At 44.6% G+C, this 25,440-nt stretch overlaps 2 protein-coding genes across 5 annotated transcripts in view; one reads left to right on the forward strand and one right to left on the reverse strand.

Moving 5' to 3' along the window:
• Nucleotides 1–2,468: 2,468 nt before the first annotated feature.
• Nucleotides 2,469–21,177, reverse strand: LOC146352787 (uncharacterized). The gene is made up of 6 exons (XM_084829684.1): nucleotides 21,109–21,177; nucleotides 20,928–20,992; nucleotides 13,588–13,799; nucleotides 10,298–10,479; nucleotides 8,184–8,385; nucleotides 2,469–3,054 (listed from the first exon to the last, which is right to left on the reverse strand). Exons 1-6 carry the CDS (start codon nucleotides 21,175–21,177, stop codon nucleotides 2,873–2,875), a joined length of 912 nt encoding a protein of 303 aa, XP_084685810.1. The 3' UTR covers nucleotides 2,469–2,872.
• Nucleotides 21,178–21,412: 235 nt separating this feature from the next.
• DGKQ (diacylglycerol kinase theta) overlaps nucleotides 21,413–25,440 on the forward strand; it is a 90,363-nt gene continuing 86,335 nt past the window's right edge. For 3 of the 4 annotated variants that reach the window (XR_014787849.1, XR_014787848.1, XM_084834849.1), the window contains exon 1: nucleotides 21,416–21,918. Coding sequence is in view for 2 of the 4 variants with exons in the window: in XM_084834849.1 (XP_084690975.1) it covers nucleotides 21,627–21,918 (292 nt within the window). In the remaining 2 variants the exon portion in view is untranslated. Of the gene's footprint in view, nucleotides 21,919–25,440 lie in introns of all 4 variants that reach the window. The other variant, XM_084834850.1, reaches the window with a different exon arrangement.

The following is a 25,440-nucleotide window of genomic DNA, read 5'->3' on the forward strand; positions in this document are numbered from 1 at the left end:
GCGCAATGGAGATTTAGGGCTTCCGGAGGCAACCCAAAATGAGCAGAAACACTAGCCTCTGGAATGGGGAAGGTCAGCAGAGTTCCCATACGGGAGCTCCACCAACCTGCCCCATTCCAGAAACAAGCGTTTCTGCTCACTTTGGGACTTGCCTCCAGAAACGCTAAAACTCCATTGTGCAAGCAGTGCGTGCCACTTGCCCCTGGAAACACTAAATCTCTGTTGCGCAACTGGCGGGTGCTGCTTGCACAATGGAATTGGTGGGGCTGGCTGCTCATGAGACAGAAGCAATGGTGGGCCCTACTTGCGGATGGGCAGTGTTGGATACTGCCCAAGTAGTGCTGAGAAGCTGCCAAAATGGGTGACTTGGTGTTGATATTTCGGGGTGGGGGTAGGTGGGAAGTGCATGAAAACTGAGCAGCTTTAGCTCAGAAATTATCTTCTACCTATAATGCATCCAAACGAAAAGACATAGACAAATTACTTTAATATGGTTTGGAACAGCTGTCAACCCAAATGCTTGCACTGATGTCGACTTCATGGACGCACTTTGAGAAGGCTCATGCCCTTTTCCAACGGCTCCCATCAGGCACGCTCACATAAGGGATGTCCACACGAATGGCCTCGTCGTCCCTGTTTTCAGAGAATCCCTGGTACTTACTCCCCAAGTCTTTCCAAACGAGAACTTGTGCCCTGGTTTTGAATAAGTACAAGAATTAACTGGTATTTGTCTTTTCTGGAACCTCTGACTGATATTCCGGCATGGACGGGTGCATTAATGAACTACCAGCTTGTTTGTATGTATGTACTAACTAACTGCATTTCTATACTGCCTTTCTGTGAAAGCTCTCAAGGTGGTTTAAGGTCTTACAATATTGGTTTACAACAACCTTCACCAACCTGGTGCTCTCCCGGTGTGTTGGACTACATTCCCAACATCCCCAGCCAGCATGGTGGCCATGCTGGCTGAGGAAGGTGCGAGTTGTAGTCCAACACATCTGGAGGGCACCAGGTTGGTGGAGGATGGTTTGCAACCTAAGAGACATGATGCACTAGGAAAAAAGGAGAAGAGGGAGATTTTGTCTCGTGGTGTTCTTGTTCCAGGCCCCCTGACTGCGGCACTCACTCTCCCCCTCGTTTGCCATCAGTGCTAAGCCTTACAAGCTTTCAGCACCAACTAAAGACCAATTTATTCACTCAGGTTTTTGAATGAACTTGTTTTCCTGCATTGTGCAAACTATGATTCATCTGTGTTAATGTTCTCTCCTGTTTGGTTGGTTTTTTGGTCAATGTTGTATGTTTTAGGGTGCAATCCTATGCATGTTTAGACAGGAAAAATGGCCTACTACAACTCCCAGCATGCCCCAGCTAGCATGCCTGGCTACAGAATGCTGGGAAGTGTAGGACTTTTCCCTGTATAAACATGCATAGGATTGTTCCCTTATTTTGTTTTATTAGCTGCACCTTGCTTTGTGATTATTTTATAAGGAAAGGCAGGCAATACATTTCAAAAACACATAAATCAATGTTCCAGATAGAGGCCCTATGCTGGCGGCATTTGATTTGCAATCCACCTACAGCACTGGAGCTTCACCAGGGTGTGACTTTTGTTTTTGCTGTTTCTGCACTGGATCGGACAAACATTCTGAACCTTGTGTTCTAGCAGATGTGCTACTACAAGTCGATCTGAAGAGATCAGAATTTTACAGCCCAACCCTATGCATCTTCACTCAGAGCTAAGTCCTGCCATGCAGAGCCGGCTCCGGCGTTTGGAGGGCCCTTGGGCAAAGCACCCGCAGTGGGACCCTCTCCCTCAGCGAGCCTGCCTGCTCCCCAGCATTGCTGCCAGCTGCTGCTGCTCCTCTTCCTCATTATTGCTACCATTGTGTGCCTGCCAAGCAGAGAAGCAATGCGCAAGCAGGCAGTGGCGTCCACGGCTCCTCCTTTACACTCCCACCATTGTCTGGGCCAGAGCGAGGGCACGTGAATATGCAGGTTGCAAGGGTGGAAGAAGAGGAGGAGCAGCTCTAGCGGGGCTCTTGTCATTGGGCCCCTTGCTGGGGCATGGGCCCTTGGCAGGTGCCCAGCTATGCCTATCCTTGACGCCAGCCCCACTGGTATGTTCAACAGGGCTTACTCCTATGTCACAGTGCACAGGACTGTAGTCTCAGTCAGTTTTATTTGGTTCTACCCCATCTACTCCTTTGACATGTTCTGCTAAAAAGATGCGCTTAGAGTGCTGGGAAAAGGTAACAAGGCTTCAAGAGTGCACTTGTGCTCCTCTAGTGGTGGAAGGTTGCCATGACTGCTTGTGTTTGAAAGCTGCTTCCCTTAGCCCAGAAATGGAGGGGTGCCAGCGCAGGATTTTTTAAAAAAACTTCACCTTGTGGGTTGGATTAGAAGCAGAGCCAGGACAGGTGGAAGAAGCTGGATTGTCAAAGGTGGAGCTTTGAGGAATCTGGAGGGTAAGGGTCCATCTTGATTTATTATTTATTTAAAATATTTATATGGCAGCCTTCGTTCTCAGATCACAGGGTGGTGTACAAAATGCATGAAAACAACAATTAAAATTAAATACAACAATAAGAACAGCCACAAAGAAAATCTACCAGCGAGGTATTAAAATCAGCAAATGCCTCGGTATACAGATAAGTTTCCAACAGGTGCCGAAACACCATCAATGGTGGCACCTGCAAGGGGAGAAAATTCCAAAGGTGCCACAACAGAAAAGGCCCTACCCCCAGTAACTATCAGATGTGCCTGTGCAGGCAAAGGAACAACCAGGAAGCCTTCATCTGTGAATCTCAGTGAAGGTTGATATGGGAGAAGATGCTCCCTCAGCCTGGGTCCAAGTTGTTTAGGGTCTTACATGTCAATAACATCGTATGACTTTGAAAAACAGCCTAGGTAGGAATGGGTGACTCATATGGCTGTATAGAAACTGACAGGATCTGACACGCTGTGGCCAACGCTTGGCAGAATCTGCAGTGGCTGATTTTCTAGACCCCAATACAGGTAACCAGAAGGAACACCGTTTCACTGGCTGGTTGATACCTAGAAGTGCAATATCAATGTAACCAGGTAATTTTCCTGCCTTTTTAAACTATCCAAAGTGTTTACTACTTGGTGGCAAATTTTGACTGTGTTTTAACTTGGGCTTCTACCTCTTGGAGCTCTTAAGATGCAGCAGTTTGAGGCAAAGCTGGTCCCAGGCCTCACAGAGCATCCTCTGTGGTTGTGAGATGGGCCCCTTACTTCCTTTCCTTTGAAATGTCAGCCACTGAGTTGAGATTGCAATCCTTGCCCTGGTATGAGTTTTGTACATAGAGAGCTAAATCTCTAACAGCACAGCTAACAATTTTAGAATGCAAACCAAACCATGCTGTGGTGCTGCTTTACAACAGAGCCTCCCTTTCGTAACTCCTCCTTTTCCCTCTGCATGTGTGAGATTCTTTCTTTCTTTCTTTCTTTCTTTCTTTCTTTCTTTCTTTCTTTCTTATATAAGTCTACCGGCAGGGAACTGTGATTTTAATTACTATTACTGCACCATGTCATTTTGGTTCTTGTTAAAGTATGAAGATATGGCTACATCTGAATCAATGTATTCAATATCAGTTTGGACAAGCTGCCTTAACAAATCAGTGCCTCAGTTCAAAGATCCTAGTTTTTTCTTTCCATTTAAGGGGGGCAGTTTGAGATGTTATCTTGACTAACATTTGCCAAAATGCTGAGTGATTTTGCTATGGTTCTTCGATTTGTTTAAAAAAAGAGGGGGTAGAATATCACTTTGTCACATAGGTTCAGTTCAGACTTGATCCCAGATCATGGTTTGGTGTTGCAAGGATACGAATGGACTGAACCTCAAGCTTAAATTTGGTTTACAATCCTGGTTAACAAGGCAAGTGCAGCTCTTAGATTGCCAATTCAGATACAAACCAGGAAGGGAAGGAATTTGAATGCATGATGAGAGGAGGAGGACTGGGGTGGGTGGGCATGCAAACTCAAGGCTTGTTCCATTCATGCCACACCATGATTTAGAATGTATGTCTGAACCGAGCGTAGGTCAAAAAGTAAAATCTTACGCTTTTTGTAAACCATGGCAAAAATGTACTTGGCTTTTTGGCAAAATATAGCCAAGATAGCTATCACGTTAAGAATCTTACATGGGAAAAGTCTAAGGGGCTTAATTAACCCATGATGTGTCATGCACATTCTGCAGCCATTTTGAATATTCAACCCTCAATCGTAGGTTGCTATGTGACATCTGAACCCAGATACTATGGATTAATTGTGGGTTAAACAACCCACACTTAACCTAACTACTAATAGTAGATTGACTGTAGGTTGTTTAACCCACGATTAACCTATAGTGTCCAAGTTTGGTCATCATGTAAGTTTGCTGTCTGTGAAATGGGCATTTTGTTGTGTTTTGTGGGGGCAAATATATGATTCGGCATTTGGGGCTCAGATTTCACCTCTGCCTTGTACTCAGTTTCTTGGTCAAGTTACTTGTCTTTGAGCCTCAGTTTGCCTTGTGTCAATATGTGTTGGAGAACAAAACTGTGGGTTTGAAATAATGGTTTTGTGTTTTGGAAGTTAGACTCCACCTCTGCCTTGTACTTAGGTTCTTTGGCAAGTTAGTTTTTCTTTTAGCCTTACCAGTTTGCCTTCTGGGAAATGGGTGTTTTGTGTCTGGCCACACCCACCATGGTAGCCATTTTGTGAATAGGAAGCCCCCCTTATGGCAGCCTTTTTTGTGAGTACCCATGACACATTTTCAAAATTCCAAATGTGCTCACCAGACCCAAAAGATTGGTGACACCTGCTCTAGTCTAAGCAACACAACTTTTGTGAACTGCCCAGAGAGCTTAGGCTATTAGGCGGTATAGAAATGAAATGAAAGAAATGTAGCAGTCCCCAACTGGGGGTTGAATATTCAAAATGGCCACAGAACGTATCAGGTACATGCTGTGGCAAACTGTGGATTAATTAACTCATGATTTGGTAGCGTTACACACAAACCGGGTCCTGAGAGCAATCAAGTCTAAATGTCAGGGCTGTAGTCAAGAGTGGGGAGCAGGGGGGCTGACTCCATCAGGAGTATTCCAAGCCCTTTCCCTAATTTTTTTTATCAGCGTAAAGCAGGGGTGGGCAACACATGGCTTGCAGGCTGTATATGCCCTCCTGGTCCTTTTATGCAGTCTTGCTGTCTTGCAATTGCCACTGCCACACTGCTGAATTGCTGCCGAATTTTGGCAGTGTGGCAAAAAAGCCACATTTTCTGTTTAAAATAAGTTGTGCAGAGACTGCACGCCTTGTTTGAGGCAAAAGCGTGCTCCCCAGGCCTTTGGAAAATGTTGGGGGTTTTTTGCTGCTGCCACTGAAAAATTCAGTGGCAGTTCAGCAGTGCAACAATTTCAGCAGCAGGGGGGCTGAGATTCGCCCCCCGTCCTCAGAAATCCCCTCCTTGCTGTAAAGGCTCTGAGATAACCGACAATTGTATTTTATTAATTTTTAATATACAGTTAACCTTCAGCCTATTTTTAGGGTCTGGCTGGGTGGCATTTTTCACAGACACTCTACCCTGTGTATCCTTAGGCTCCGTCCTTCACTGCAACATTTCTGGCTATGGGTCTGCAAATAGTATAACTAGTGCAGATGTGGCTTAAAGCAAAGTATTCCCCCCACCCACCGCCCTAAAATGAAACAGTTGCTTAAGAACACCTAAGAGTCACTGAGGGAAACTTTTATAAAGTCTGTTGCCTAACAAATATTATGAGATCTCTCTTGTCAGCATCTGTGCCTACCATTAGGCAGAGTGAGGCAGCTGCCTCAGGTAGTTGATTTTGGGTGTCATGGAAGGGCAGCAGGAGGTTAGTTACTGAATTTCTTATTGTTGTGTTTTTACTGCCAGGAAAGGGGAGAGGCACTTGTGGGATTTTCTGCCCGAAGTGCCAAAATAATGTGCCCAGCCTTGGATATGATACACCTTGTGTTTGCTGTTCTGCCTCAGGTACAAAAATGTTTTGGGCTGGTCCTGAGTGATGGTGTTTTGAAGGAATGACTGTTTCTGGGGATGCTTGTTGTTGCTGTTACATTTCTATCCCGCACAATAGCTAAAGCTCTCTGCATGCTTTGCAAAAATTAAAAACCTAAAGTACAACATGATAAAAAATATAAAACCTTTAAAAGTTTAAAAGAGAATAAAACCAAAGTAAAAACATTGGGTAAAAACCAGCAGCAGGGCAAAAATCTAAAAACACAGTAACACATCAAAAAACAAAAGGAAAGTTGTATCCTTGGGTTTATTCGCACAAGAGGTCTTACTCTGTCGTTACCCTCTCCCCATCATGAGTAGGCTGACCATATTTCCTTGAGACAAAAACGGGATATTGGGATGACAAAAACGGGACGGGGTTATGTAATATTTAGGCTGTAATTAAAAAAAATAGCTAACAGCCTGTTGAACTGAAATATGAGTCTGAAAAGTCCAAATCAAACTGAATGTAGGGCAGAAAGAATCTCTATGGGCGGAATGATGGTAGAAATAACAGTAAGACTCACCCTCCTGGTTCCCACATGCCAAATGGAGCTTAACGACTGCCTCTTGAATTCCCCACCACTGCAGACAAGCCAGGGGGCTGCGTCTGTTCGTAGCTAGCTCAAGAAGCCTGGCCCTGGCTGGATAAAGTAAATGGAACTTCCTCTTTCGTCACATTAGTAGTTTTACTGCATGCATTGATTAGCATAGAGCCTTATGAGAAACGTGTTCAGTTTTTTACAAAAAATTAAAAATGGGACAAAATTGACGTTTATATTAAAACAACGGGACAGTCAGGAAATATTAAAAAAAACGGTACTGTCCCATTTAAAATGGTACGTATAGACAGCCTATGAGAGAGGTAAAAGGCAGCATGAGAGCCCGGGCCCACTACTGATCTCTCCTTCAGGGGCTGTATGTGTGTGTGTGGGGGGGAAATAACATCTAGGAGCTGATGCAGATCCTTATGATCCCTGCACTAGATTTTAAAAACACGAAGCGCCCCCGTTCCTCTAAATGAATTCCCCTCACTCCTGCTGACCTTAACCATGGTTAAGGATTGGACTGGCATAGTCGTCTACCATGACGCTAACCAGGACACCTTTTAACCAGGATTTGAAACCTGGTTTAGCTTCAAACCCGGTTTTCTGCTTATTTTGTGGATAGGTTTGACATTTATCTTTTTTTTGTCCATCTCCATTTTAAGCTATGAGGCATGTTGTTGACGCTTCTCTTTAGGTGAATGTTTAAAAGATCTGTATAAATAAAAAGTTTTAAAAAGCAAATCCTGGTTAGACTTAATTCTGATGGGGTTAGACCTGGTTAGACTTAATTCTGATCATCACAGCTGATGGGGTGGAGGACATGTAATCCTGTGGATGGCTCTCCTAGTGGTGGTTGTCAGCATGGCGTCTAGGTTGTGAGGCCATATAGAATTCCTTCTGTTTCTGATGCTCAGGCTGTGAGTGCCATGACCTAGGCAGCCAAAACGGTGCCACCCACGAAGCATCAGCAGTCTTGGGGGAACCTCAAGGGTTGCACATTTGCAAGAAATCTTTAGAAAAAAACTCACAGCCTCAGGAGAACTGAGCATGCCCAGCTGCCGTGCTCTGTGACTGACTGTTGTGGGGCGGGGTAACAGAATGGAGTGGAATGGCTGGAATCTTGAACAGGAGCACTCCACTGTTGCAACATTTTGTTGCGGGCCCCACTTGCCTCTAATTTTAGAAGCTGCAGTACTAGGCTACATCTCTCCCTTATAGCTTTGGAGTCTTGTCAGGAAAATTCTTCTGTACAGAAATCATTTGCTTCTGCGTGTGACCCAGCACACAGAAAGGGTAAAGAACGGATTTCTAGAGATTGTGTATCTCCATTTCATTTGTGAACTTACCCTTTATCCTCTTTCCGAAGCACAATTCACTAAGGATTGCATCCCCATATGTACAAGCAACAATTTCACCTTATCTAATAGCTTATAACTGGCATATTAAAGGGGCAAGTGAATTGACTTGAACTAAAAATAGACCTTATTTCCTGTTTTGCTTTTAAGCTTCTCAAGCAAAATAGATTAAGGTTTTTAATGTGGGTGGATTAAAGCAAATGGAATCACAAATTTAGACAGGGGAAGGAAAAAAACACATACCCGGGATGTAGCCAGTGTAATTTGGAAGGAGTCCGCAATCGGTTCTGTATATCAGCTTGTCTTGTCTTTTCTGAACAGCCTCTCTCTTTTGGGGGGCCAAGGTCAAAGTTTGCTCTGGGTTCTGTACTTTGTCTGTCTTGGGGATAATGATATCCGAGATCTTCTTATCAGAGGGCAAACTATGAGTTGCCAGGGAAGAAATCTATCATGACAGAAATAATGCAGAATTAATCCATTACTTACATTTATTTATTTGTTTATATTTGTATTGATAAACCTCTTATATCTACAGTTTTCAAATTGGTATTCACAAATCATAAAAATATAAACATATAAAACCAATACATAGAATATCTTGTATCAACATATTCATAAGACGGCAGGCTAAATTACACAGGGAAAGCTTGCGTAAACAGATGTGTCTTCAACATGAGCCTAAAAATAAAAAGTTTTGGTGCATGTCTAATCTCCAGGGAATGATTATTCCACACAGTGAGCGCTACTTCATTAAATGCCCTGCTCCAAAAAACCACAAAGCAGATCTCAGGAATACGTGGCACCGTATTATATTATCACCAGATAACCTCAAAGATCAAACAGGTCTATAACGGAGAAGGTGGTGCAAATAGCTATTACCACACTGGAATAGCTGTTTGCAACCTGCAAAATGGCCCAGGGAATATTCCATGCAGCCTTACTTTCACATGTTCATAATCAGAGCCAGTGTGGTGTTTGGACAGTTGGAGTCACGAGAGCTGGGTTCTAGTTCCTACTCAGCCATGAAGCTCAGTGGGAGACTTTGGGCCAGTCACTGACTCTCAGCCTAAGCTACCTCACAAGGTTGTTGTGAGGATAAAATGGACAAGAGAAGGGCCATGTAAGCTACCCTGGGTTCCCTGCAAGAGGAAAAAAGATGGGCTATAAATGTAATAATAGAATAACAGCAATTATATTACTTTTGTGAGTTTGATGCTACATTTGAACTGGTGAACTATGGTTTGTTCTTGCCCTATAAACTAAGAATGGAAACCAGGATCAAACACTGGTTTCTAATCCTGCTTTGCTGGGCTCATGAAAACCATTGTTTGCCAGGTCAGATGTAACATCAAACTATGGTTTGCCAAAACCCAGGAAGTCACTAATCAAAAGTGGACAGAGCATGTGAGCGGAAGAGGGAGAGGGAGCTTGCAAGCACAGAATTCGGTCATGTAATGCCAAAGCATGGTTTGGCGTTATATCTGGACTGACCCACTGACTTAAATCAGAGGACTCCTGAAGTTCAATCTGTGCAAAATCAACGGCATATGGCTGTAAAATAGCAATGCTTTCTGGAGTATATGAAAGCCATAATACCAATGGTGCTGCAAACTGTCATGCCCAGACTGGAGGAGTCCTCCTCAGAGGAGGAGCTAGAGGCCCCAAAAGCCCAGGATACCCCAGACCAGGGACTGCCCCCAGACCCACAGGAGCCTGAACCCTCAGGGGAAGTGGCTGCAGGGCCATCCTTGTCAGGAGAGAGGGACTCTGCCTCTGAGGCAGAGGCTGAGCCACCCCCTGATCTTTGGGAGCGTCGTTGCCTCAAGCGACAGGCTAGCAGGGCTCCTCTGCGAAGGAGTGCTCGCCTCCAGAAAGGGACTCCTCAGGAGTAGGGTCTCAAAAGGGGGCTCTGATTGCTACAGCTGAGCTCTGAGTGGGGTCAGGCTGGCTTTGGGCTTAAAAGCCTGCACTGGAAACCCAGCCAGTATTGGCCCATCCAGCCTCTGCCATGTATCTTTCCTCCTGAATGGTGCCCTGTCTGATGCTGTTTTTGACCTTCTGAACTGCTCAAAGACCCTGCTTCTGGACTGCGTAACGTATCTGACTGATTTACTGTGTTTGACCTCTGGCTTGTTATCTTGACCACGACCGCTGCTGCCTGATCCTTGTTGCCTGCCTGCCTGCGTTCTGACCTCTGCCTGGATTTTGACTACTCCTGCCTTAACTTAAACCGCCTTCGATTGAAACCTGTGTGCTTGACCCTTTGCTTGCCAACTTGACTACTCTATTGCCTCGTTCCCTGTACGTGCTTGCAAACAGCCAAGACTTGCTCCAGAGCAGGACAGAAACTGACATACCACAACTGACTCATCTTCTGGCTTGGTTAGGAGGCGCTGTCTTGTCTGGCTCGATTTTGGTGGCGGTTTTAAGTCTGCCTTGAGCTTTTCTATTGACTGAATGGCAGAAGTGGTTGCAGGATCGCAGTCACAGATGAGACTTCGTGCAAAGCGATGTGGATTGGTATTTGACGGTAGGTATTCTGGAAAAAGGAGGAAAGACTGTGCTCACTACAGTTAACGGAGATAAAAACTGAGCATTTGAAAGCAGGAAGGCATTGCTTTAATCCTGGATCGTAAGGCTTAATGTTGGAATGTCATGCTTGGTGGTAGTCTTAAGAGGCTGACAACTCAGAGTATTGACATCTTCTTACTTCCACTTTTATTATGCTCATTAAGATTTTAATTATATATGTGTTTTCCAAGCTGCTTTGCATTGACATTAGAAATGCACTTTGCACTTGATTTGCTCAGTACTGGGGATATGATGATGCATACATTTTCATAGTCTCTCTTTGTTCCAAGGGAAAGTGGAATTGAGCCACTGTACAATTATCTTGATGAGGGTTGGGAGGGAAGAATCTATTTCAACTGCTTTGGAGGAGGTTTTGGCGGGGTAGGTGGCATTGGTCCCTAATGGATTTCTTGCTCGTGAATTCAGGATGGGAAGCAGCCCTTTGCTTTTCCTAAATGCATGCCACAAAGATATAGGAATTTATCATATGGGTGGCTGTGACTAACACAGGCTGACTACTCTCGGTTAGGAACAAGCTGGTATTTACTTTGACCTGCTACTGCTAGCTAAAAGGTGGGGAGAGGGGATAGAAAGCTTTGAAGCCAATTCTCATGCCTTCTTTCAACTCCCCATCCATCTATTTGTGCGCACAAGGCATATCTGGATTGCACAATGGGTTGACTTGACAGGGCACAAGAAGACGGTAGTCAGAAAGCAAGATGGATTCTGTGAATCCTTCTTCAGAATACTTTGGAGAATCCAGAGACATTGCTAGGTCCAGTCCAAATATCATGATCTTGGTCTAATAAACCATGGTTTATCGCAGAAGGTAGATCTGGATCTGTCAGTAGATCTCTGAGTGATTTGCAGTCCATAGGCAGGGATTTCCAACTCCCGACTGTTTGGCAATAGCAACAACAAAATGACTCCTTTGCCCTCCTCCTGAATTATACTGTGAAATGAAGAAAGCTTGGAGTACCCAGAGGTGGATTTTTGTTTGGAAGGACTGTGAAGTACTGTGTTAAGGTCCATGAGAGAAAGGAGGAAGGAAGAGGAGGAAGGCTGCAGGCACAAATCAGACCAAGCTACACCAGTGTGGTGTAGTTGTTGGAGTGCTGGACTGGGACTTGGGATATCCGGGTTTTAGTCTCCTCTTGGCCATGAAGCTCACTGGGTGCCTTTGGGCCAGTCACTGACTCTCAGCCTAACCTGCCTCACAAGGTCGTTGTGAGGATAAAATGGAGAGGAGGAGGAGCATCATGTAAACCACCTTGGGTTCTTTGCAGGAGGAAAAAAGGCGGGATATAAATGTAATAATCATAGTATCTGAACTGGGCCCTAGTTTTCACTCTCACCCCCTTCCTGTCCTTATCCTTGGTTTAATACCTTTCTCAAAGATACATAGCACTTTCAAGGTAGTATAACCTGTGCAGAAATCTAGCTGATTACCAAAACAGACAATATATCTGGATACTGATTTATTTATTTTTTTAGAAGGTCAACCATGAGGGAGATGGAACGGAAGAGAAGCAGCAAGGATTGATTTCAATATTTTACAGTGTTTGATAGTTGATGCATAATGTGAGTTTATATTTTACAGTATCTGATTGTCAAATATTACTTTTCTTGCATGCTATTTTCAAATGCAGTGGTATTTGGTATCTCACAGTATTTGTTAACTGACATAAAATGGCACTTAGCTTGACAGGTTACAGTTTGGGATTTCACAGACACCTACCAACAAACAACCTAACAGATGCCAAGTCTAAAGCACCAAGAGTAGTATCCAATGTTAGTCCTACTTAGAGTAGACCCACTGAAGTGAACTAACTTGAACTTGTCCCATTAATTTCAATGGGCCTGCTATCGCAAGTTCTCCTCTTCAGCTCTTGTAACATGTAGGCTTACTTACCCTATGTTGGGACATCATCACATGGTATGCTTTCCTGCCTGCCAGTGGCAGCCAGTTAAATGGAAAAGGGGTGGAGAAATTCACAACATGCCACACCCATGCTGACTGGGAATTATGGGAGTTGTACTGTAACACATCTAGAGGGCACCAGGTTGGGGAAGACTTAAGTACAGCATAAATGATCCGACACACTGTGACGGAAAACTCAACACAGGAAATACATTTTTTTGGTGGCATCCCTCACTGCATACAATGTGCAATTCCACCCTAAAAAGGCAATATTTGTTTTTTCTTGGGGAAGGAGCATTCTTCATTATTATTTGAAGAGGGTAGAGGCATTCAACCTATTCTGGATGGGGTTGCACTCCCCCTGTAGGAGCAGGTTTGTAGCTTGGGGGTTCTTCTACTGTCATCTTTGTCACTTGAGGCTCTAGTGTCCCCAAAGGCACAGAGTGTCTTCCACCAGCTTTGATTGGTTATCCGTTTACTCTCTGGACAGGGATAATGTGGCCTCAGGTAACCAAGTTAGATTACTGCAATGCACTCTATGGGGGCTGCCCTTGAAGACTGTTCGGAAACTTTTGCTTGTGCAATATGCGGCAGCCCAATTGATTATGGGGACCAGAAGGTCTGAACACATAACACCAATTCTGGCACACTTGTGCTGCCTGCCTGTATTTTTCCAAGCCCAATTCAAGGTGCTGGTTTTGACCTATAAAGTTTTACACAGCTCGGGACCAAAATACCTGATGAAGTGCCACTCCCAGTATGAACCTACCCGTATGTTACGATTGTCATCTGATGCCCTCCTTTAGGTTCCTCTTCTGAAGGAGGTTCGGAGGGTGGCAACAAGGGAGAGGGCCTTCTTAGTGGTATCTCCCCCATTGTGGAACGCTCTCCGCACTGAGGTCTGCCTTATGCCAACATTGTCATCCATTCTACTCCCAGACATTTGACAGCTTATGATAAGGTTTTTAACTGGTCTGGGATATTTGCTGAATGTTTTAAATTGTTTTGTATGTAAATGGTTTTTATATTATATTTTATATGTATTTTAATCTTTTGTAAACCACTCAGAAAGCTTTGGCAGTTGCATGACACAGAAATGTAATAATAATAATTTGAATTCTGAAATGTGCCGAATCACATGAGTGGCAGTCTTACCATGAGCAGTATTTCTGTCGTCTAACAGCTGAGTGTAGTGGTGCCCATATGGCTGTCTAAATGTCTTGTTGAGAAGATACCTGTGCCCAGGTATGCCGACTGCAGTATGGCTTAATTGTAGCAACTTTGCTCGATGGGCAAGCAGTTTTCGCGTAGCATTACCATAAGTTTCTCCAACTACGCTTTCAAAATTTGGAATGAAACCTGTATATCTGGGAGGAAAACAACCAAGCCATAACCGTGAATTTTTGTATGTTATGTGAGCTCTGCACAAACAGACTACTACACACATCAGGGTGGGGGTGGGGGTGATAAAATCCAAATGTTTTTCAGACTCAGATCCTTTCGCTCTCATTACAAATCAATCTTCTTACTAAAGAAAAACTCTAACAGTATGATCAAAAATACATCGTACACATTTAGATGCAGGCCTGTAGTGGGGGGGGGGGGCTTGTCCCCCTACATTTTCTCTGCCCCAAGTATTTTTACAAACAAATAATCAAAAAACGCTTTACAATTTTGCCTTTCAAAGGCCTACCAACCAGATGAACTGCCCCCCTACTTTTTTGGCACCCCCCCAAACTTTTAGGCTGGCTATGGGTGTAGACGCCAGGTTAAGACCTTCCTTTAAAAGCAGGCATTTAATCTTTAATCTGTTGCTTTATATTTTATATTGTATTTTCTGTTGTATTTTTGTGGTTTTAATTTTGTGAACCACCCAGACAGCTTCAGCTGTTGGGTAGTATAAAAATGAAATAAATACATAAATAAATTTACTGGGGCAGTCTGCAAATCTGGTAAGTAAATAAATGAATAGCTATTTCCTTGAGCTCTTTTGCTTTGTCTTGATGCAGGGGTGCAGAGCCTCTTTCGGTCCTATAGCCAAATTCCATTTTGGAAAAGCTCTTGGGGGCCACATTCCAGTGGGGGACGGGGTCAAAGGGACAGGGCCAAAATTGCATATTTTACCTTAAAGTTCTTACTGCCGGTAACTAAGCCTTAGGAGAGGCATTTCAACCTTTCAGGATGAAAGGAAAACTGCACAAAAGCTGGGAAACCACCAAACGGTTGGTGGTCGGAGAGGATACGGGTGGACCCTGTAGGGCTGGACTGGAAACCCAGCAGGGCCAGTTTTGGCCCTCGGGCCTGAGATTTTGTACCTCTCTCTTCATGCCTTGGCTACAAATAAGAGAGTCATGTGTTATTTTCCCAGCACTGCACAGTTAATGCTACCTCTCCTGTTAATATTTGAAAACGTAACATTTATTCTTATTTTAATTCTTAAGGGAAAAGAAAGTGTTATGGAGCTTAGCCCACTTCATACAAGGCTCAGCCCTGGAACCTATTCTGAGATAACATCCTGGTCTATTTCTTACAATCAAGGTCAGTGGTAAATGTTGAAGTGCTTATCACAATAGTCCCAAAGGCGAGCCCAAAATTATAGGCAGCTGCATTGATCCATATCAACAAACCAGTTCTAGCAGTTTTCATCTTTATCAAGAGCAGGTCTTTTGTAAAGCTAAGGGGTTTTAATTGACCCTTCAGGACCAGGAAAGGAAAGGTTCCTCCTGTGCAAGCACTGAGTCATTGCTGACTCCTAGAGGGACACCGCTTGCGCTGGCGTTTTCATGGCAGACTATAGCAGGGTGGTTTGCCATTGCCTTCCCCAGTTGTGACTACCTTTCCCCCAGCAAGCTGGGTACTCATTTTACCGACCTTGGAAGGATGGAAGGCTGAGCCGACCGGAGCCGGCTACCTGGGACCCAGCTTCCGCTGGGATCGAACTCAGGTCATGGGGAGAGTTTCGGTTGCAATACTGCTGCCTACCACTCCGCGCCACACCCCTAAATACTTTGCATTACAAAAGGGATAGCATAAGCAATATATTGTTGCTGGGAAAACCCATTCCCCCTCCCCACAACTACTGTAAGAATTGTAGCTAAGTTCAGAGGGACCAGGGAAGTCTGAGGGGGGTGGCAGATGATGCTGAGTCCCTGCTAATCAAAAAGTGCTGGCACTGTGTCCCTTTGAGCCCTGACTCCAGCACACCACTGATCAAGGTGGCTAAAAGCAGGGTAAAGGAGGAACCTTGCTGTTCTTTTTAGTGCCAGAAAACACCATTATAACTTTCATTCCCATCTTGTCATTGTGGGAGTTCCAATGTGAATGAACATGAACATCAGCCCTCATTCAAGGCCATTGTTTTGAATAAGAAGTTCATGTGTAGCATATTGGAACTAGTAACTTACAAGCAAAGAAGGAAGGTTAACCAACAGGAAACACTATTCTGCCCTTAGGTCCAGGAAAGGAAACGCCCAGCTGCGATGTGAGACCCGTGTGCCCCCTCTCAAGGAGAGTGCATGGGTGCCACAGAAAAGATGGCCGTGAAATCCTCCAGTCCCCCCCACCCCAGCTTTTTATGCAGGTCAGAATGCAAAAAAGAAAGAAAAAGAAATCGGAGGGCTATTTTGAATGTGATGTGCTTCTTAACATTTAACTTGTTTAGCACTTGCTATTTGTTTGTTTCTAAAGCGTATTTTAGTGTTCAGGTCCTTTTTATGTGCACAGCTGATTTTTCTACCGATGAAACAAATGTGTGAATATGAGGTTTTAAATCAGTTTGGCAAATAAGCCCACAGAAGTTACTTTAGCATGTCTGCCCATGGTGTTGCGTGCTCCCCACCTCCCCAAGCAGTGGCGAGTTTTGCCGCCAATTCTAGTATGTATAGTTTTCTTTGATGAGGAGTGCTGTTAGACTGACAGCAGCTTTATAATAACTGCTTTTACTTACAGGTATAGAAGCAGGCAGCAAACAGCTGCTTCTACGAGGCAGAAGATTCCCCCTTCCTCACCCCACCCCACAGCTGCACTGCCAGTTTCAGCTAACTCCAGCTAGGAAATCTAGAACTATCAACCGACCATTCCGAGCTATTAGCCAGGGGTGCCTCCAGACAAGACTTCTATTTTGCCATTGCCCTGCCTCATTCACAGAATTTTCTGGGGGGTGGAGACATCAGATGATTTCATCTTATATTTGTAATCCTCCTTTGTTTTCCCACTGCTTCTTCTGACATTTTTTTTTAATCACAGAAAAACCATTAAGGAAAAAAAAGAGGGAATTGCTGCACAATGACTAGTGATTGATAGTGCTAGGAGCCTTCTGCCTGGAAGCACCAGAGTGGTCTACCTAATACAAGGATGACTTGTCAGCAGCTGTTAAAATATCCATGTTAGTCATCTGTGGCACACTGATGGTATGTGGTGGTGGTGATAGCAATCTACAAAAGCCCCCAGGCCTAGTTGCCTATAGAGCTGATTCTTCCATTGCCGCAGGCAACAAGGCGAATCCTGGTTTAAATGTCAGAAGGGTGGCTGTGACGTTATTCTGCAGGAGCAAAACCAACATGACCTAAGGCACGGTAAAGCCCAAGGCTATGCAGTTTGACACCCCTAAGCTCATTGCAATGTCTGATGAATTAGGTTTGTCTTCTGCAGCAGTTTTAGGTGCTACTTTTGTAAACCTTTGTTCTGTGTGCAAACCTGCAAGAGGAGATATGGTTGTCTATGCATGTGATTTTCAAACATTCACAGTGCTGTCCCATGCATGTCTACTCAGAAGCAAGAACTACCGAGTTCAATGGAACTTACTCCCAGGTAAGTTTGTACAGGATTGCAGCCTCAGTCTGGTTATATTTGGTAGACTCATTTGTATCTATTGATGAGTCGATGTTTGCTCATATTTTTATATCTGTATGATAAATCCCAGGCCACAGCTCTACATCATGCTCTCAGCACATGAACCAATCTTGTACCCTTGTGTAATTTTCACTTTTCAGGAAATAATTCCTGATTTATGCTGGAAGTAGTGGGGCAAGTGAAGGCTATATGATTTTTAAAAAAGGGAATAAAGTGAGCTTGAAAACCAGCATTAAATAAACAGCTGTGCTAAGAACATTTGAGGGTGACATGTCCCTTTGTCTTCTGGCCATCTGGGCCTCTTCTCCCATTAAGTTTATGTGTGGGAGTTACTGTAGCACAACTACCTTGCCAACTTTTAAGGTTCCTTGAGAAGCCCCGGGCCACATGGGAGGAGGCTACGCTGAAGCTCCGTCCTCCATACCAGCATTGACTGTCCCGAAAATTGGTGTACGAAGGAACTGGTGTGTGCTTTTCAAGCTACTCAAGCAGTGCAGGAAGAAGCCATACCGCAGTAGACTCCCCCTCTTCCCATTCAGCAGTGTAATGTGGGAAGGTGCCCTGGTGTCACCGGTCTCACAAATTCTCTAACCAAAGGGTGAATACAGAATACCATTGCCATGGCATGCCTGTACCCACTACGCAAGCAAGCCCTTCTGTAATATCCTGCCAAGTGGCAAGGAGAATTTTACTACACTTCTGCTCCTGGTCAGAAATTTGGGGAAGAAGGGAAGAAGTTAACTTATCACCAACACCGGGCAAAACAATACAATCATCAGCTGACCAACCTCTCATGCACACACCATTTGATTAAATGAGATTATTATTTATTTAACAATATTTATGAATCGCTTACATTAAATAAATTTCTAAGTGATGTACGAAGCTCAAGTCTTTATACAGAGGACAAGAGATTACTTTCCTGGAGATGCCTACTGGAAAAGGTGTTGAAAGGTGTTTCAGTAGGTGTCGAAAATTGAAAAGGGTCGGTAGCTGCCTAATTTGTAGAGGTAGGGAGTTCCAGAAAGCGGGAGCATATTCTGCCTTCCCTTGAAGTCTGGTTTAAAAATAAGGACAACTGGAAAAGATCTGCGGTTAATTGTCCTATTTTCTGACCCACTTGCATGTGTTATTCCTCCAGATTTATCTTCACTCAAGAATTAGACTGCTTTTAGAAGGAACTGACATTTTCAGGCTACAAATAGTAGTGAGTTCAGAGGCTCTATGCTGTCTACGTTGTTTAACTACAGAAGTATTTTCTTTGTAACTGCTGGTGTTTTAAAAGTTCAATTTTAAGCTCTTACCCTGGTATGTAGATAGAACTGTAAGAAAGCATTTTGTCGACTGATTCAGGGAGCTTTGTAAGTATCTCAGAGGTCTGACAGCAATGATTGTTCTCTCACTTCAAGCTCAGTCCAGAAATAAGAAATGTCAAGTGTGTCTTAGACTGACTTTGCTTGTGTAATAGCAACCCTTGGGTACCTAAGTTTGGTCACCATAGGTACTCAAGTCAGGTGGGGGTAGAGTAAATAAAATATGGAAAATGTAACACTACCAATTTATACAATAGATGGTCAACAAAACAATTTATCAGAATGAAAGAGGACTCTTTTTTAAACTAGCATTTGAATGTTCTTATTCAAACCATGGTTACTTTAAGTATATATAAACATATTCATTACTAACAGTGCATGATTTATATCCCTTATAAAGCCTAGTATGCATAATCTGGATGGTTGAGGATTATGTTACTTGAATAATCTCATGGTCACTTTGGGGAGGAAAGGCCAGACCTTGCTGAAAAGAAGCTTGTTTGTGAGTTCTGTGACAAAATATTATCCATTCCAATTTGGTAGGATGCTGAATTTAAAATCTAAATATGACAGGAGACAGGCAGAATTCTCTTTCAGGCAGAAAGAGATGCACTGTTGTCAGTACTTTAAGATTGTCTCTTACATTGCTGCTATGATTACTTACCAGCAGCACTTTGTAACTAGTAATACATACTACAACTTGCTGAGGGGGTAAAAAAGCATATTTTCTCAGTGTTTAGGAGGCCCACAAAACAAGTGTCAGTACCTCTCCAGGCTATGAAATGAGATTAGTGTGAATCAGGCGCCTACATTACATGTGGATGTTCAGCCCTTGCTGCGTGGTGTGAATGATTGTCTCTTCACACACTACGTACATTCATGCATATGTCTGAAGATTTATTTTGAAGTGTATGCCTAAAAATGTGAAGTGTGCCTGTGATAAATACACACTCAAAACATGCACACATATATCATACCCAGGAACACTTATCAGAGCTAGGATTGGCTGTGACCCTCCTGGCTGCATGTCCACACTATGACAAAATCTAGGTTTGTTGTTATATAATGTCTGAAATGTTTCTGAGCTGTCACAGGTAGAACGTTTATATCATGCAATGTCAGCTCAACTGTAATACTTTTCAACAGTCAGTTCACATATTCTGCTATAAGTAACCAAGTGATGTGAAAAACAAGCTGTGTGTGTGTGTGTGTGAGAGAGAGAGAGAACTGCAACAAGTTTCTCTTAAGGAAGGAAGGGTTGGATACATCCAGGACAAGGACTCCATGGGTGCAGTTTCTTGAGCAAGATTTCAGCAGGCACTGCCCTCCTGCTTTCAAACACATTTTCCTCAATCTTAAAAGCTAGAAACTAGAAACACCTATGCCGGACCACCTAAAATGAAAGCTGAGATGCTCAGGAAGTTGAATGATTTTGTGCCCAGATCCCAGAGAACCATAGCATATGGACAGCTGCTTCTAGAAATACCACCATCCATCTTTATATTAACATCATGGGTTTATATTCTCCTCCAATTTATGCAATATATGCAGCTAAGTAAATATATAGACGTTTGACTTTTTTCACCTCCAAATCTATAGGAGATGGGACAACAGTACTTGCAAGAATTATTTTGAAGTTGTGTTATCCCTTTAGTTCCCAGGCAGGGAAGACACCAAATCAGACCTGGGTAGATCTTTTGCCTGCTTCCCCCATTACCCAGTTTACCTAGGGTGACATCAAATCTGTTTTAAACAAGTAAGGGAAAAGTGTTGCAATTTTTACAGAAAAAGAGTAGCAAACAATTGCTAAATGACAATTAAAAATAATTGTTGTACACACTCACCCCTGATCATTTCTGTTGCAATAACATTCTTAAACTATGAAAACTAGGAGCTTGTGAGGATTTTGAACAGGAAATTTCTGTTTCCATGCAGTCCTACATCTGGGGAGTTCCCATGCAGTCCTACATCTGGGGAGTTAACACTATTGCAGTGTCATGAGTTGGTTCCAAGTTCCTATACCTTAATTACTTTTCAGGTTACAATCTTAGCCAGCTGGAGTAAATCTATCATTACAATTAGCCGCGTTAGAGTTCAAAAATTGTGGCAGATCAGCCTGCGTTGTTTGGAGCATGGGCAGACTGCAAGGTACAGCAAAGTAGGCAAGGAGTCCCTGAGCGTACGTGGACTGCCTCCCTGCCCGCCCCCCCCCCCCGCGTCTGTTTCTAAGATGGGAGTCGAGGGTCCAGTGTCACTGAACATGGGTTTAAGTGCCTTCCGTGGCACCAAAGTTTTGGTTCTGAACACATCTATGAGAAAGCAAAGGTCTACCTTAAGTCCTGCTTTATCAGGCTACCACCTGGACGGGGCCCGGGATGAATGGATGGTCTGACTGGCTACCGCACAGTTCGCGCCATTGCCCCCTTTACGCGCGAGTCCCAGGGCATTCGGCGGGGCTTCTTCCAGCGCTTAGGGTTGTTTCCAGTGTTAGAGTAGACCCATCGAAGCGAACGGGACGCGTCCCCCGGGCACAAGGCTTCCCTGGGCGCGAACGGTGCGCGACTGACTTCCGACCAAACATGCCGAAGTCGGTGGGGCTGTTGCGCGGCCCTTCCGCGCCCCCCCCCCGCTTGCGTGAGGGAGTCCTCGTCGCGGGCCCCCAGCCGCGGTCTTCTAGGCCGCCGGAGCCCGACAGGAGGCGGCCTTGAGGCGGCCCGGGCAGGTTGCGGCGCTGCGGCGGTGGCGCCGCTGCTAAGCGCCGCCCTCTGCGTCCCTCCCCCCCATTCCCTGTCTGGTTCCTCCTCCCCGCCGAGGCCGCCGCCGCCGCCTCTGGCTTCCCTGGCAGCGCGGCGGAAGTCTTGCGAGAGGCGCTGCCGTCGTTTGGCTCCTCGCGACGCGCCCCTCGAGGCGGCCCGGAGCGGGAGGGCGAGGGAGAGCCGCCCGCCTGCCGCTCGCTGAGGCGGGAGCGCCGAGCCCGCTGGCGCCGGGGCGGAGAAGCGGCGCTTTCTGAGCCCCGGTCACGCCGGCGGCATGGCAGACGGAGCCCGCTCGCTGCTCGGCGGGAGCCGCGGCTCTAGCCCCGCTTCCAGCCCCCTGATGGGGAGAGGCAGCAAGAGCCGCTCGCTGCCCACGCCGTCGTCTTCCTCGCCTTCGCTGCGGCAGCGGCAGACGCCGCCCGCGTCTCCCAAACAGCCGCCGCCGCAGCCAGCGGCTCGTGGGAACGCGCCCGGGCACGGCTTCAAGAGGGTGACCCTCACCAAGCCCACCTTCTGCCACTACTGCACCGACTTCATCTGGGGGTTGGCGGGATACCTGTGCGAAGGTAATGCCGAGTGGGTGCGTGAGCCTGAATCTCCTCACGACCCGGGGGGGGGGGGGAGATGTCGGTGTGGGAGACGTCAGCATGGGAAGCCTCAAAGGGGGGGGGGCATTTAATTCTTCTCCCTCCTCTGCTTATTTTCGGTGAGTAGTAGCCCGCTCTCATGGTAGTGTTGCCAGTCCCCCTCCCCCATATTTTGCGAGGGTCCTGAAAGTTGCCTACCGACAGAGATAAAATCCGTAGGTAACGTTTCTTTCATCTCTCCGGGTAGTATTCAATGTTAGTCCTACTTAGAGTAGACCCTACTTAGAGTAGAAGTGAATTAAGCTAGGCAGTTTAATTCCCATTAATTTAAATGGGTATGCTCTAAGTAGGACTGTCATTGGATATTACCCAATATTTCTATACCAGGAAAAGCTAGCTGATGCAAACTACTTCCTTTTGCAGGTTTGCCAGCGTTTTCTTCTTGCTGGGATTCCTTTTTGTCCTTTAACAGCTGCCTGTCCCACAGGCAGAAATTCATTGGGGAAACTTTCCTCATTACTTTACCTCTGATTTGGGGAAAGTGCTTCCCGTTGCAGTGGCAGATGCAAACAACTTTGCCTTGTAAGGATGCCAAGGCAGGACTCCTGTTTGTTAAATGACTGCCTGATAGGCTGATATCAATCTGGTGAAGCATTTTACATCACTTATATATAGGAAAAGCATCTTGTGTTGCAATAGAGAGAGGTGCAGAGTCTTTTCCTTGAAGAGTTAGCAGTACTTTTTTTCCCCTGATAAGGCTCCTGTATTTTAACAGTAGCCTGTGTGAAAGGTTGATATTTATCAGGTAAAGCTTTCCTCATAGCTTCATTTCTACCCTGGGAAAAAACCTCCCCTTTGCATTACAGATGTAAAGGACTTTCTCTTGCAGGGTTGCCAGTATTTGTCTCCTGATGAGCTGCTCAGAAACTTAGCAGGCAAAGCTTTTCTTATTGTTGCCTGCCCGTGGCCAGGAAGAAACCACATCTGATTTTTGTTTAGTAGTCATCTAGCTATTAAAGATAGAGAAGCCCTGCCAGAAAAAAAGTTGGCAACTTTATAATGTGAGGAGTTGAACCTGGGCTCCTGGAAATGGATAGGCTTTGGGGACAAATAATTGAATATACCATCCATGCTCTTAATGCTTTCGACTATTGGTGGGCTGTGAGGCAGAAAGAAGGTTTATCTCCGTCCTTTTTCATATATTTGAGGATAGGCCAGTTATGGAAGGAGGGCAGTTTTTTAAAGTCAGCCTTCTGCCTAATCCCATCACCCCAGAGCAAGTAACAGTTCTTTCCAAGAGAACTGGTTATATTAGCCTAGATAACTCATGACTTTGTGTCACCCATAGGTAGATGTGGATGACCAGATCGGTGAGTTGGCTCTATCTCCCCTTAGCTGCCATCAGAATGCTATCACTAGAGGGGAATGAGTGGGACCTTACCTTTTTGGGTTACCTTGGAAGTTGGGGGCAAGGTGACCACATGCCTTTACAGTACAGGGTGTGTTTGTGTGTGTACATTAAAGCCCTTGTTCATGTGAATGTATGGTTTTGGGACTGGCAAGTTATCAGTCCCATTCTTGGATACTTTCACATGGATAGATCACTACTGATGTGAGGATCCTTAATGCCTCTTTTTAACTGTGGCTTTCTGTGGTGAAGGTACCTTGTGTCCTTTCTTTTCCTTGGTCTGCTACTCTCCAACTTTTGTAGGTTGGTAGGTCACTAATGCAAAGGTGTTGGTTTGCTCTGTTTCCCTGAAGGAGAAAAGAGATGGGGTGTTCAAATGAACTGCACTCATGCATTGGGGGATTGTGCCTGCTGTCCATGCACATGCTGATGCACATGCTGCTCATGCTAAGCATTTGACATGCATGCATAGGGGCCCTCCATTTGTACCAAAGTGTGCTCATTGAGCTCCTACACATGAGTGGGATACTGTGCCTGTCAGGATCCCATTTTTTCCTTGCGAGGAAGATCTCATTTTGGTATGCACATAGGGCCCCTTCTCATACGCAGACGGTGAGGGCCACGACTAGCCCACACGGCCCCATGACCCTCTCTCACATTGTTTGAGCAGGTGATAGGGTTCATCCGAACCCCCCTGGTGAAGCAATCTGCCAATGCAAGGGTATGATTGAGACTTGGCCCCCTTTTGAGGCACTTCTGTGTGAAGATCCAGTTTTCTCAAGTAGATCCCATCTCTGCTCTGAATTCTAATGATCATCAGGTGCTATAGTTGAAGAACAGTTTTTCTCATATGAGAGAGACCTACACCTCTCACACAGTACTGGGAAGGTTGGTTGAGTGAGAGTAAGACTGTTTCACTGTACTTTTACCCAAGCTTGTGAAGCAAACTTTGATAACTTGTAAGCAAGATCTGTTAGGTAGGTTTTGAAATGAAATGCATGGCTCCACTGGCCAGTTGTGATGCTTCTGTTGCTTGCCTTCGTCTTGCTTGCCTTCCACTAGGAACTCACATTTTATAGTTGCAATAAATATTGAATTACTTAAGGATCATTCTGAACAAATACTTTAATTCTTCTTTATTCAGAACTTGGATTACTTTCATCATGGCATGCATTCAGTACTGTCTGAAGCATTCTTCCTTTCTGATACATGGATTTGGCATCCTTGTCAGTATAGTTTTCAGGTTAAACTTCTTTTCCTTTATCCAGCTGCTTATGCACACATTGGGCCTATTCAGATGATACTTTGCCACTACGTCTGCTAGGTGGTGGTGTTATTGGGAATTCCCTGGTTTGTTTGATACTTTATGCTTACAGTAAGGGAAGCATCATGGGGCCAAGAGAGGGATTGTTTTGATCTTGAGACTTGCTTTTCTCACTCTCCCTGTTAGAATCCTGGGGGCAAAGTATCTTCTGAACTATTTTGTTATTGGGCACATTGAGCCTTTCTGAAGTTGGATGCTGTGCTTCATTTCTGTATCTTCTTCCATCCCTATTCATATTGCCATTGGAGGAAATAGCTTTCCTCCCTGTTTGTTCTTCATTCATGTATATTAGGGGTATATTAATGTATGTTAGGTATAAGTATATACTCTAATACACCACATTGATCTGTTGTAATTTGCTAAGATACAGACATCTTAAAATGGCCTTGAACAGGAAGGTCAGAAAAAGAAGAACAAGTTACGCTGTTTAAAGATGCATAGTCCTGGCACCATGATTAAGCATTGCTCATATCCATGTTACGTAAAAACTCAAGAGGGCGTGAGCCAGGTATGGAACTTGGGAATATGAGTAACTTGCTATATAGCTGGATGTAGTTGAGCAATAATGTAGCTGCACTGAGGAGTTTTTTTGCATCAACTGCTTTTGAAGAAGTGTTCCCAAGTATTCTCTCTCTCTCTCTCTCTCTCTCTCTCAGTTAAGAAACAGAAGATGACACAAAAATGCTTTAGCATAAATAATGGAGGAACGTCTTAGTGACAGATGGAGATATGCTATTGTTTGCATCAAAGCAAAACAAAATTGTAATGC

This window comes from Heloderma suspectum, chromosome 2 (genome assembly GCF_057233095.1).
Source record: "Heloderma suspectum isolate Gila_16-S chromosome 2, 16-S_ref, whole genome shotgun sequence".
Lineage (NCBI taxonomy): Eukaryota > Metazoa > Chordata > Lepidosauria > Squamata > Helodermatidae > Heloderma > Heloderma suspectum.